This window comes from Podarcis filfolensis, assembly GCF_964270895.1.
Source record: "Podarcis filfolensis genome assembly, chromosome: 4".
Classification (NCBI taxonomy): Eukaryota; Metazoa; Chordata; class Lepidosauria; order Squamata; family Lacertidae; genus Podarcis; species Podarcis filfolensis.
Window position 1 is genome coordinate 22,738,244 of NC_139607.1, and position 14,403 is coordinate 22,752,646.

At 43.2% G+C, this 14,403-nt stretch overlaps 1 protein-coding gene across 1 annotated transcript in view; it reads left to right on the forward strand.

The window, feature by feature from the left end:
* Window positions 1-14,403, forward strand: part of ITGBL1 (integrin subunit beta like 1) — a 136,555-nt gene that overhangs the window by 64,156 nt on the left and 57,996 nt on the right. Inside the window, exons 3-7 of the mRNA XM_083610793.1 lie at window positions 357-503; window positions 1,641-1,763; window positions 4,046-4,186; window positions 8,461-8,601; window positions 11,260-11,406. Coding sequence (XP_083466919.1) covers window positions 357-503; window positions 1,641-1,763; window positions 4,046-4,186; window positions 8,461-8,601; window positions 11,260-11,406 — 699 coding nt within the window. The remainder of the gene's footprint in view (window positions 1-356; window positions 504-1,640; window positions 1,764-4,045; window positions 4,187-8,460; window positions 8,602-11,259; window positions 11,407-14,403) is intronic.

Here is a 14,403-nt window from a genome sequence, read left to right on the forward strand (position 1 = left end):
GTTATGATGATTATAAGCAGATGGAGGGACTGACAGTATGGTAGGAAAGTATCCACACATTTATTTATTTATTACGGTACCTTTACCTGTAACTGCACATTTTCTCTCATGGTCCTTCTTAAGCAAGAATATATTTTTGAAAATTTCTGTTTTTAAATGAAAGTCCACATTCATTTAAAGAGAAGGTGCCAGGCTCTCTGTTCTGTAACTGGATTTTGATTTGTGTTTGATGGTTCACGCTCAAACCATTTGATTGGTTAGGGTTAGGGTTAGAGCAAATTAATTGCATTTCAAAATAAACATTGAGATTTGCTGTGTGCATATACTGACCAGTGATTCTTTGACTATTCATCCAGGCCATGGAAAGTGTGACTGTGGAAAGTGCAAATGTGAGGACGGTTGGTATGGTGATGCCTGCCAATACCCAACGACCTGCAACCTTACGCGGAAGAAAAGTAACGAAATGTGCAAGAATTCGCAAGATAACATCTGCTCAAATGCAGGTGAGGCTTAATTTTGCTTTGTTTTGATGGATGGACGCAGGGGTAAACAGGAGACGCTTGGGTGATCTGTTATGTGAGTTTGAATTATATGGATTAACTCAAAGAGGGGTTTAAAAGAAATGTGCAAGAACTGGAGTATTTTGAGAATCTAGCATAAATGAATAGCATGAAGAATTAATTCCCAGTGAACATGCACAGTGGGTTGGATGCAGCTGAAGATTGCACTGATACTTTGCATTGTTGCAATTAAATTTGGGCCGGCTGGAATTTCTGTGTTGCATCAGAGCTATATCCTTTGTAGAGATAGTGCTGGTCCAGATCTGATTATTAGACTGTAGAAAAAGTGATGTCTGATGGGGGTACGAAACCTATTGTGGAGGTTTGGAATGAAATGTCCAGTACTAGAGCCACAAAGTTCTATAAACAATGGCCCAGGCTTACCTTGAGATCACTAGGCCCTTGTGTACCTGTGACAATGTCATTGGGGGCATGATGGCCTTCAGTCTTGTAATGTTCCTTTTGACATGTATGTGGCTCTTCATACCACAAGCACCCCTCACATGTCTTACAGTGAAGCGTCCAACTCCATTTAGAGGGCTCTACTCTAGCACAAGGGACGCAGGTGGCGCTGTGGGTTAAACCACAGTGCCTAGGACTTGCCAATCAGAAGGTTGGCGATTCGAATCCCCGGGGTGAGTTGCCGATGCTCGGTCCCAGCTCCTGCCAACCTAGCAGTTTGAAAGCACATCAAAGTGCAAATAGATAAATAGGTACCGCTCTGGCGGGAAGGTAAACGGTGTTTCCGTGCACTGCTCTGGTTTGCCAGAAGCGGCTTAGTCATGCTGGCCACATGACCCGGAAGTTGTACGCTGGCTCCCTCGGCCAATAAAGTGAGATGAGCGCCGCAACCCAAGAGTCGGCCACGACTGGACCTAATGGTCAAGGGTCCCTTTACCTTTACCTTTACTCTAGCACATCCCATTGTTATAAATGAAGTAAATAATAATTTAATAATCTTGCAGACATGGATAAGACCATGAAATCATGCTGCATTCCAAGGGATTAGAATAGATTGCCTTTGACATTCCTTCTTGCACTCTGACTTATCCATGTTGTCTTTGTTTCTGGTTTTAACAGGAACTTGCCATTGTGGCCGATGTAAATGTGACAATTTAGAAGGAAATGGATTGATCCATGGTAAATATTGTGAGTGTGATGACCGAGAATGCATAGATGAAGAAACAGGAGAGATGTGTACAGGTAAGTGTATTTACGGAGATGGAGAATTATTGCAAAGTGTTAATCAAATAATATTGATGTGACATTTGGTGGGAATTTTTGCATGAAAGGGCTGCACTCCAACACTATCCATGATGCTTGCATTTGATCAAAGCCACTGTTTTCAATGGGATTTAATCACAAATACTTTTAGACGGTTTGGAGCCCAGGTAGTGAATTCTGAAGCTAAGCTCTACCATTTCTCTGTTGCCAAAGGAGGCAAAAGCTTTCAATTTTTATTTTGTTTGCAGAGTTTCTGCCACATGGAGAAACTTTTTGATAGCAGCAGTGGTTGTGAATAATGAGAGAGCTGCATTTTAGGAAGCAGGAGCCTTGTAAGACATCTTGTGTTAGCCAGGTGTAAGGTTAGCAGTTACAGAGAATAGAGGGAGTATGATGTTGCTTTAGGCCAATAGGTAGTATGAATATTACTCCGCTGAGGCAATTTGAGGGTTACAACAGTGAAAATTAGTATCTTGGTAGGCTCCAGTCCACATATCATGACAGTATGAACACTTAATCCATTTCCTGTGGTCATTATTTTGAAGAGGTTTATAGCTGCAGAGGACTCAGCAGAAAGCAGCAACAGTCCAGTCCATTCCTTCACTAGCAGGAGTAATTTATCTCAATAGAATAAATGGGATTTTGCACAGTCTTAAATCATGGGTGTGCACGATCTTGGGCTCCATGATCACTGCAGATGGTGACAGCAGCCACGAAAATAAAAGACGCCTGCTTCTTGGGAGAAAAGCAATGACAAACCTAGACAGCATCTTAAAAAGCTGAGACATCACCTTGCCAACAAAGGTCCATATAGTAGAAGCTATGGTTTCCCCAGTAGTGACGTATGGAAGTGAGAGCTGATAAAGAAGGCTGATCACCAAAGAATTGATGCTTTTGAATTATGGTGCTGGAGGAGACTCTTGAGAGTCCCATGGACTGCAAGAAGATCAAACCTCTCCATTCTGAAGGAAATCAGCCCTGAGTGCTCACTGGAAGGACAGATCATGAAGCTGAGGCTCCAATACTTTGGCCACCTCATGAGAAGAGAAGACTCCCTGGAAAAGACCCTGATGTTGGGAAGGTTTGAGGGCACAAGGAGAAGGGGACAACAGAGGACGAGATGGTTGGACAATGTTCTCAAAGCTACAAACATGTGTTTGACCAAACTGCGGGAGGCAGTGGAAGACAGGAGTGCCTGGCGTGCTCTGGTCCATGGGGTTACGAAGAGTCGGACACGACTAAACGACTAAACAACAACAACAAATGCACGATAGTGTAGGATTGGGCTTTTTTCTGCTGCTACTTTGCCTCAAGAACAAAATTTGAGAAGGAGATAAATTCATTGCCAATAAATAGATAGTTAACAGAAAAGAGTAAAAAAGGAAAACCAACCAGGTTATTAAGAGAGTAATTCTCTACTTGAATTATGCTGGAGGGAAAGAACTATTTCCTCTGCACACCCAATCCAATAGTAGAGGTGGAAACACACAGCTTGAAAACTCTCCAACTAGCAGAAAAATACTCAACATGCTCCCAATATGCCTCTCAAGTTGAGTTGGTGAGACACCCACATGGTGGTGAGCCAGTCAATGCAGACTGAACTGGGTGTGTATCTATCACTGATTCACCCAGTTGTTGTTTTTTAAAAAATGATTGGCATGAAGTAAAATTTACATAATTTCATCTCTTAATATCTGTTGCATGCTTGGGGAGTCTGAAGATACCCAGTGCTAGTAAGGAAGTCTTTAATAGCTTTGCAAAGAAGACAGAACTTCTCCCTCCTTTGGACTCTGCTAGACTTGGCTGTATCTTAATAACAATTATAAAAATTCTGAACAAATATACTCTTACGCATGCTCAGCCATCTACATTTCATGATTTTCTGTAAAAATGTTCTTAAGTGTCCATGTGGTAAGTCAGACTCTCTGTCTCCCCCAGCATTAACCAGTGTTGCTGCTTAGATGTAGGCTGGCATTTATTGCAAGTTTCAGAAGAATATTAGGCGATTGTCCTAATGACTTTATTGTATATAGACTCATTCATCAGAAATAAAGCAGCCCCTCCAGAATGCTAGAAAACAATGAAACGATGCTGAGATTTCTGCAGAGGTTATTACGAGACCAATAATAAAATTGCTCCCGTCTGTGGTGGCTATTAGTTTTATGAATCCTCATTCAAAATCTTCTTAAAAATGAACTGAACAATATATATTTTTATAAAGACTATCTTTCTTCACTGTCAACATTTTGTCTTGGGTTAAGGCCATGGAAAGTGTTACTGTGGAAACTGCTACTGCGAGGCTGGTTGGCATGGCGATAAATGTGAACTTCAGTGTGACATTACCCCATGGGAGATCAAGAGGAGGTGCACATCTCCAGATGGCAAAATCTGCAGCAACAGAGGTGCGCCATTCATGTACTGTTCTACATATGTAGATCTCTTGGAGCTAGACTTTAGTTTGTTGTTGTTTCAATTAATATTTTGCATTGATCTAAGATTGCATGGTATGGTGAGAACTCACCTGTTGTTACAAAAGTGTGGGCTACGGTGAACCCCTGAAGCCAAATCTGTTTATTTTATATCATATTTCTATACCATCCATTCCAGCAACACAGAGTGTTCTATACTATACCATTCCAGCAACACAGAGTATTAAAATAAAATATAGGGAATAATGCCAAGAAATATCAATGGCATGAATGGAGTACAGCACACTGTCTTTACGTGCACATGCAAACAAACAAACCTTTATTGTCCTTTATTGTAATTATTTATTTTAACCTAGGGAACATGTGGCTCCCAAGATGTGGTTAAACTACAAATTCCATCATCCTTGACCATTGAGCATGCTGACTGGGCCTGAATCTACACTCACCTGTTTAACGTTATTTCCCCCTATTAGAATATTAGATGTGTCATTCTAAAATGTCACAGGGCATACTTGTAAATTAAAACAAATGAAAATTATCCCCGACAAATGAGAGTTATACCCAGCCATACCATTTTTGAAAGAGCTTTTTCTCTCCTTGCTGCTGGTTCCTTTGTTTCTCTGCTTCGCCCATTTTAAATCTTTCTCCCTCCTTCTGGGTCCTTTGTTATCTACCCCTCGAATGCCATTGGAGGGGGTTCAGAGTTTGAATGCAGTAAAAAAGAAAAGGAAAGGAAAAACACTTAGAACATATGAGCAGTGTTTCAGTGATAGAGCAGCATAAAATGATTAAAAATGAAACGACAAGGTAATAACACATTATGAACGTAAAAAGTAGGACGGCATGTGTCCATCTACGTTATCAAAACCATTCCTTAACCCTTCCTTAATGTTAAAAGCCATCAGTGTAGATTCTGTTGGATCAATCCATCAACCTCTGATGGATGATTTTGAAGGATTGGGTCCGGCATCACTTTCGCTGTGTGTATGTGTGACAGTATCCATACTCAGCAGAGTTATATCTCAATGCAGTTCCTTCCTTGGAAGCATCTTCAGGGCTGAAGGTACACACAGTAGGCAATAAACACTCATGGGCGCCATAAAAATTTAGTCAAGTGTGGAAGTTTACTTGACTGGTGTAAAAGCATATTGGTAGCAAAAAAATACAGACGGGCACGATCCAGTATACCTGAAGGAGCGTCTCCACCCCCATCGTTCTGCCTGGACACTGAGGTCCTGTGCCGAGGGCCTTCTGGTGGTTCGCTCCCTGCGAGAAGCCAAGTTATAGGGAACCAGGCAGAGGGCCTTCTCGGTAGTGGCACCCACCCTGTGGAACACCCTTCCACCAGATGTCAAAGAAAAAAACAACTACCAGACTTTTAGAAGACATCTGGAGGCAGCCCTGTTTAGGGAAGCTTTTAATGTTTAATAGATTATTGTATTTTAATATTCTGTTGGAAGCCGCCCAGAGTGGCTGGGGGAACCCAGCCAGATGGGCGGGGTATAAATAATAAATAATAATAATAATAATAATAATAATAATAATAATAATAATTATTATTATTATTATTATTATTATTATTCACCACTTCCATGGTCAAGGCATGCTTCGAGTCCAACAAGAGTCCAAGACTCTTTCTCTGCTTCTCTCACCACAAGGCATAAGCAAGAGACTCACAATAAGTCACAAGAATTCACACAGAACCTTTGTTATCAGTACTTCCTGTCACACTGTGCATGTCCAAAGAGCAGTTCCCACAGAAAATGTCCTTGCATAGACAGAACAATCTCGGCCTTCTGCTGCTTCTTGAAACTTCTTCTCTGTTCTTCTCTGTTTCTGGAACAAATGAGAGCAGTGAAATGGTTGGCTAGCACCCTGCTTGAGGATGGGGCAAGGATGTTTGAATGGTTATCTGGGTGTGCCTGTCATTCTCTACCAGTAATTTCAGTGCTCAGTTTTCAGCAATGAAACAATAATTTCAGTACTGTTTAGGATGAGCAGTGTTTCATGAATGTGTCTGTATTCATTAACAATGATGCCTGCTTTCACTAAGCAAATATTTAAAAGATCAGCTGTTGTTCCTCTGGCTGTGGTCCAGAGCTATTACAGTAAAGCAAAAGTGCAGATCTCAAAATCCATCTCTTTAGTACATCTCCACTGACAAAGCTCTGCCAAATTAGGAGCATCTAATTATCCTGAGAGCATTTAGAAAACTCTCTCATCTTAATTACAGAGCAATTGAAAGTCTGGTTGAAATATAGAAATAATAGAAGCTCATTTCATTTTAGTTTAACAGTGAGGGTTTTTAAAAAAATACAAAATAATAAAAAGCCATTGCAGCCCCGGAAACAATGAACCAATAAATGTTATCTGTCAGATTAGATGTTTTACTCATATGGTAGCAAATGATGTCAATAAGAAATTTAGATTTAAATCACAACATATTTTTTTTGGCAATGTTCATCAGTTTACATGAAGCATTGCAAATGACAGTTGATTCTATCAAGTAACTTATTTCTGGCAGGTGGTCTGTGAAATCTGATCTTCTGATAATTACTGCAAAAGCAAAAAGCTTCTTTTGTACTAACTTTCCCCAGCCTGGTGCATTTCAGATGCTTTTGACCTAAATCACTTCAGCACATACACATAATGTTCCACAGGTTGCATTTTTTTTGATAGTGCCTATGCTAGCACCTGCAAGATTTCTTCAGATGGGAGGGGTTTGGGGCGAGCGGGGATGATAGCTGTCAACGTTTCCCTTTTTTTTAAAGGGAAATTCCCTTATTCCGAATAGGATTTTCCCTTAAAAAAGGGGAAAGTTGACAGCTATGGTGGGGATGAGGTGCAACGCCATTTACTTGGAGGAGAGAGGTATCAGCAGAGATGGGGGAACACCAGGACTTTCAGAAATAGCAAAAACAAATCTTCAGTAGGGGCAACGCCTTAGGTGGGGGAAATCGTTAAACAGCCAGGTAGGGACCCAGCATGCTTACTGGGGATGGAATGCTGATTCACTGGTGGGGGGAGGGAAGAGAAAATCCCTGGGGGGTGGGGGTGGAATGGAGTGTCTGGAATACTGAGCAAGGGCACTCTATAGTGCAACTTTCTGTTGCAGGTCCCAATTTCTCCATATCTCTATGTCATTTGAATGGGATGACATAAAGACCCTACCTGCCCGCAGACTGTCTCACCAGAGTAGTGCACGCTCTAGTTATCTCCCACTTGGACTACTGCAATGCGCTCTACGTGGGGCTACCTTTGAAGGTGACCCGGAAACTGCAATTAATCCAGAATGCGGCAGCTAGACTGGTGACTCGGAGTGGCCGCCGGGACCATATAACACCGGTCCTGAGAGATCTGCATTGGCTTCCGGTACGTTTCCGAGCACAATTCAAAGTGTTGGTGCTGACCTTTAAAGCCCTAAAAGGCCTCAGTTCTGAAGGAGCGTCTCCACCCCCATCGTTCAGCCCAGACACTGAGATCCAGCGCCGAGGGCCTTCTGGCGGTTCCCTCATTGTGAGAAGTGAGGTTACAGGGAACCAGACAGAGGGCCTTCTCGGTAGTGGCGCCCGCCCTATGGAACGCCCTCCCTTCCGATGTGAAGGAAATAAACAGCTATCCTATCTTTAAAAGACATCTGAAGGCAGCCCTGTTTAAGGAAGTTTTTAATATTTAATGCTGTATTGTTTTTAACATTTGATTGGGAGACTCCCAGAGTGGTTGGGGAAACTCAGCCAGATGGGCGGGGTATAGATAATAATCTATTATTATTATTAATAATAATAATAATAATAATAATAATAATAAAGTTAATCAATTGGTCAAAATAAATGGGTTACCTGACGTTCATCCGTTTGAAACTGGCCCTATGATGAAAGATCATAGGGGAGCAGGAAAGAGGTGGTACCTATCACCTCCCAACAGAAGCCAAAATACCTGAAAAGGCTAGACATATACAAACACATTTACACACTCACAACCCTATAACAACTGACACATTGCTTTCTAGGCACCATTTCCCATGGTGCCACATGGTGATGAGCAAGTTCTCATCTGCTGGTCTCCTAACACATTGAAGAAGGCAGACTTTCAAAATGAGTTGACCATGTTACAAGGTAGCTTTGAAAAATGCAGGTAAACGTTCAACAGCTATAGAACATCAAAACCGTCTGTTCCTTTAATTTATCTTAACAGTCTCTGTTCTAAGCTATTGCTTTTGTTGTTCAGCTCATCTCTTTTCTCCTTAGGCACCTGCATATGCGGTGAATGCACATGTCATGATGTTGACCCAACTGGAGACTGGGGAGATATTCATGGAGACACCTGCGAGTGCGATGAACGAAATTGCAAGGGAGTCTATGACAGATACTCAGATGATTTCTGTTCAGGTAAGAGCAATATTTGAAACAAATGTGAAGAATTCAATATGGCTGTATTGGATCCAGTTGTATCCAAACAAAGACAAAATGCTGCTTCATGATCTTGGAAACTATCATTGTGAGATCTTTAGATGTGTCCAAAATATATAGTGTGTGCTCCACATTCACACTTTCAAAATGTTCTGTATGAATATTGTATCTTTTTTCCTTCTGCCACATTTACAAATCACCCATGTGGGTGGTTCCTTTCCCCTAGACCACATAAATGTGCTGATGTTTCTGTTCCAGGCTTGCATCCTCACTCCCACTGAATCAGCCTGCGGTGCTGGTTGTGTAGACATTGTGATAAAACAACCCCGAATACAATCTTTGCTCAAAGCTTACCCCTTTGAGAAATGTATTTCATCTGTTTAATTGATGAGATGAGACTGCAGATAAGTAAACCCCATATGTCTAGATGAAGCATTTGGGGATCGTAAAAAGCCAATTTGCAGATAAGTACCTCCCTGTAACTAAACTGAAATACCTGTGGTTATTTTAAAGACTTCATTCACCAAGAGCAGGGAGTAGCTTGCTGCTACTACTTTACCTTACAGAGAAGGCAGCATTCTCTAGAGATTTCCATTTCTCTAGAATTTCATTTCAGAGCCCTTCATCTCACTGAGTAGCGTCTTTAAAACAGCTTTATCAGTTAGCACATAATAGGATGACTGTCTCCTAAAAAATTCTCCAGTAGGAAAGAGTAGTCCACCCACCCCCACAGGCCAGGGTACCACAGGAGTTGAGAAAATGAAACACTTCTTTTATGGACAAGCTTTGCTGTGATGCCACCTTGCGATTTCCTGCATGGTTGTCTTTATATGGCTTGATTCTCTCTGAAGTAGAACCACACGGTTTATATATATGCAGAGGAGCGAGGCAGGGAGCTATTTGTGTTGTAGTAAGTACCGTATTTTTCGCCTTATAGGACGCACTTTTTCCCCTCCAAAAATGAAGGGGAAATCTGGGTGCGTCCTATGGGGCGAATGCAGGCTTTCGCTGAAGCTTGGAGAGCGAGAGGGGTCGGTGCGCACTGACCCCTCTCACTCTCCAGGCTTCAGGAAGACATCCGCAGCGTGGGGAGCCCTGCAGGAGTTCCTGCAGGGATGTTTAGGCTGCGGATAGCAGCCTGCTTCCCGGAGCGTCGGGCGCCCTGAAAGCAGAGCGCCCGGCGCTTCGGGAATACATCCGCAGCCTAGGCAGCCCTGTGGGAGGTCCCGCAGGGATGTCTAGGCTGCGGATAGCAGCCTGCTTCCCGGAGCGTTGGGCGCCCTGAAAGCAGAGCGCCCGGCGCTTTGGGAACACATCCGCAGCCTAGGCAGCCCTGTGGGAGGTCCCGCAGGGATGTCTAGGCTGCAGATAGCAGCCTGCTTCTCGGAGCGTCGGGCGCTCTGCTTTCAGGGCACCCGGCGCTTCGGGAACACATCTGCAGCGTGGGGAACCCTGCAGGAGTTCCCCGCAGGGCTCCCCACGCTGCGGATAGCAGCCTGCCGCCCAGCGGGCGAGGCGCCCTGAAGCAGAGCGCCCCGCGCGCCGGGCATACATCCGCAGCGTGGGGAGCCCTGCAGGAGTTCCCTGCAGGGTTCCCCACGCTGCGGATAGCAGCCTGCCGCCGGGCGCGCGGGGCACCCTGAAGCAGAGCGCCCCTCGCACTGGGCAGACATCGGCCAGCCCCACAAGCTCGGGGAACAGCAGGGAGGCGCAGCGCCGCCATCCCGCTGTTCCTCGACCTGGTTCGGTTTCTCCGACCTGCTTTTTTGGGGGGAAATAAAGGAAAAAAATTTTCCCTTTATTTCCCCACCAAAAAACTAGGTGCGTCCTATGGGACGGAGCGTCCTATGGGACGAAAAATACGGTACATTCTATATCCCGTCTTTCTGCATGCAGCACATAATTAAACTACAGAATCTGCTTCCACAAGAGATAATGATGGTCACCAACTTGGATGGTTGTAAAAGCAGATTAGACAAATGCATGGAGATATAAGATTATCAGTGCCCACTAGCAACAATGGCAATGTTCTACCTCCACTGCCCAAGGCAGCATACCTTTGTGCACCAATTGCTTGAAATTACAGGTGGGAGGTAGGTTGTTGCACTAATGTTCTGCTTTCTCATAGCCATCTGGTTGGCCACTGTGAGAACGGAATGCTGGACTAGATGAGCCTTTGTCTTGATCCAGGAGGGCTGTTCTTAATGTTCCTCATGGAAGTCAAAGCAGTGTTACTTAGGGTTCCCAGGCTGTCTCCCACCCGGGCAGTGGCTGGAGTCAGACCTGCCAAATTAGATTCACCAGGGTGAGCTTAGATCAGTGGTTCTCAAAGGGTGTCGTGCTCCTCACTGGTGTGGCAGGAGAGGATAAGAAGTGTGGCAAGAAGCTTCAAGGACAACCAAAGAAACATTTAAACATCTCAGTGAAGTATAGTATACATATATTATTATTATTTGGATACACAACCAGAAACAGTATTCCTACTCAGTATGATGAACTTCTAGGTGCTAACCACTGATGGGCAAGTTCAGGGTCCCTGGTCTCCCTCTTATTTTTCTTTACCTCTACTCCTTTCAACTAAAGTAGGATACATGGCTACCCTAAACTGAAATTAGGTATTTTCCTTTTGCTCTTAAGGTCATGGACAGTGTAACTGTGGAAGATGTGATTGTAAGCAAGGATGGACAGGGAAGAAATGTGAGCATCCACTTTCTTGTCTCATGTCGGCAGAAGAGAGCGCTAGAAAATGTCAAGGGAGCTCACATTTGCCATGCTCTGGAAGAGGTAGGTGGCTTGGTTTGATTTGTCTGGTTTTTGGGGAGATTTTGATTTTTCAATTTAGTTGAGCTGCTACTTGGAATGGAGAGATGTTAAGTTCCGGCAAGCGTGTAAAGCAGTTCACATTTCACATATCTGTCTTAGGTTATGTTCAAAGAGCAGCTTCCAGCACTGCTAGATGTTCAGTTGGCACTAAGTGGGACCAAAAGAAGCAGAAAAACCGGATACAAATTTGAACTACCCATCATTTAGATTTTGCCCTTTGCTGGTTCTTGCTAACCTACCGATAGTAGGAATCAGCATAGGCCTGATGTGACTTGTGGATGTTATAGGTACTGAATCAGCCAACCTGATGCCTAAAAGTTCCCCCATCTGAAAATGCTGATAATTGTTCCATAATTCAGTAGCTTTCTTCATGTTGCCATACTATTTTTTAATACATGAATTACTCTAGCAGTTCTAAGTAAGAAATTTGTATGAAATTGATAAATAGCTTTTTTCCCCTCTGACTTGTTATGCTCAGATAGTGTTGGTGCCTTGTTATTTTTCCGCCACATATAGCAAGCAGCTCCACCTTCCCCACTCAGGTGTTACAGAACAACACTCTCTCTTAATTAACAGCAAAATGAGCCCTGACGACTCAAGAGCAAGTTTTCTGGTAAAGTACACCGTCTAGTTGGCAGTTCCATCTTCTTCATATGGGTTGCCTTCAGGCCCAGCATCAGCACTTGGTACCCTTGGGCAGTGGGCAGAGCCAAAAGGTCTGAACAGAGGCCCCCATCTCTGACCCTCGCCCTGAACTCTTCAAATCAGCCAGCTGGGTCTTTGAGTGTCCTTTTCAATTTCCCATTTGCCCCAGAGTGGCATTACATCAGGTGCTCCAGTGCATTGTGGGAAATTAAAATGGCAGGTCTTAGACATCTTTGAACCTACTGCTCAGTTAAACCTGAGAAGGTCCAGCAGTGTGAAGAGGATCCCACCACAGCTCAGTTTGCTCAGGGCCTCCTCAAACTTGGAGCCCATCCCTGATTACCATACATGGATTATTAAGTCATTGAAAGGCTGTTTATGGGTTCAACCTAGCATGCATTGCTTATGACCCTTCCCTCCATGGAAGGGAAGCAGAGGGAATACCAGACCCACTCCTGACCTTTCTGTATTGGAACAGGAAGGACAGAAGCGGGGTTGTATTGTAAGTGCGCTTGGCTGAAATTTTGGTTAAAACCCTCACCGCAACTGGGAATCCCGATCGTTCCTGATTGCAGGAAGGAGTTTAAGTGTTCAGCTGAGAACACTTACAATTCCCTTCTGTTATGTACTGAAGTTCTCACCCTGGGCCAGCAGGGGGATACTGTAGATAGTTCAGGTCCACACATGCAAAAAAGGGATCGAAAGTGGCGTTCAGTGATTGGATAGTTACAGAAAGTTGTTACAGTTACGTTGTACTGGAGCTCTATATAAGCAGGCTGGCTGAACCCTTAGTTCAGTTCTGTTCTGGCCTCTGAATAAGCAAGAGCTGTTTGAAGAATCGCTGTGTCGTCTGATATGTTCACCCACAACTTAACACCTTCACTGTGGGAAGGTCAAGAGTGAAGGGGGGGTGGGGTGTAGTACCTATTCTGTGACCTCTCCATGGAGATAACATTAGAACACCTGAAGAGGGCTTCTATATATTCTAGAGCATCTCCACCTATATTTTAAAGTCATGGTGCACAATTCAGTACAGGGTTGAATATGCTTAACACCCCTGCTGCCCTGATTTCCATGCAGACCTAACCATGCTTGACTCTGGACTGGACTGCAGCCATGCATTGACATTACCCTGTCATACTCATGAAGACGGCACTGGGGGAAAAGTATTCTTTGAGAACAATAATTTTGTTGTCATTGTCCACTCAAATAATATCTCCACATGATGCACCACTTTGTTATTGGCATTTTGTAGGAAATGATCTTAACTAAGAATCCATATTTCACTCTATTATGGAAAATGAAGGGTAATAGATCAGTGTTTTCAACCTTAGGTGTTTCAGGGCGGATCATTTTCTCAGTGTTCTCTTTTTGTAACAAAACGTGATGGAGGTTCTTTGATAGTCATTGCCAGGGTGTGTTGTCTGCTTTGCATGAGCAGATTTCTGATCTTGCAAAACTCTTATGTATGCAAATATCTCTCCCAGGAGTTTTTCCTGAGGTTGAGGGCTTTTTTTTAATACCTTCTTTGACATAATTTTCTCTAAACTGAGGAGGCCATAACCTCAATTGGTGTAAATGACTATAAATCATGATTAGAGAGATGTTGTTAGATGACCACTATTTGTTACAGTGAAAGGATAATTAGCTTAAGTTTGTTTGATCAACCTTTCTCAAAATAAGAGGCATTGCAAAGCTGTTGATATTAGTTATGTGGAGTTCTTAGAAGCTGTAGCCCCGAAGGGAAGTAATTAATTTCTACAGAATGGCAATCATGTCCAAGATAATCCTGAAATGCCCTTTGAAATAATGGATATCTTACTAAACAAGGCATATTGATCCTCTTCTTGTTGTTAGCGTCTCTGTTCCATACTTACCTGCTGTGTTTTTTTTAAGACGTGCCTTTTCAAACTGAAAAAGCAATTGAGAATGAAATGGATTCTTTTCATTTTGATTTATGGAATTATAAGGGGAGTTTTTAAAAGATTATCAGATGGGAATGGAGAGATAAATGAACAAAGTTCTTCTTCTTTTTTTAGTTTTGGTTATTAACACAGGTTTTTTAACTATTGACATCTAATAGTGTCCATCTGTCAGTAGGACTAAGCAATGGGGTTTCCCTACCTTTCCACCCCCTTCTCCCCACCCCCCAAAAAATCTGATCTTGAGAACTGTGAGACCCTCTGGAGCAGATTGTGTTGGTGCAGGGAGCTGCAGAAGGGAGAGAGGAAGAAGAGTCTGCTTGTGTAACATTCGATGTCGCACAACAATCCTCATTTCTTCTTCTATCCTCCCACACTTGTGTCCTTTACC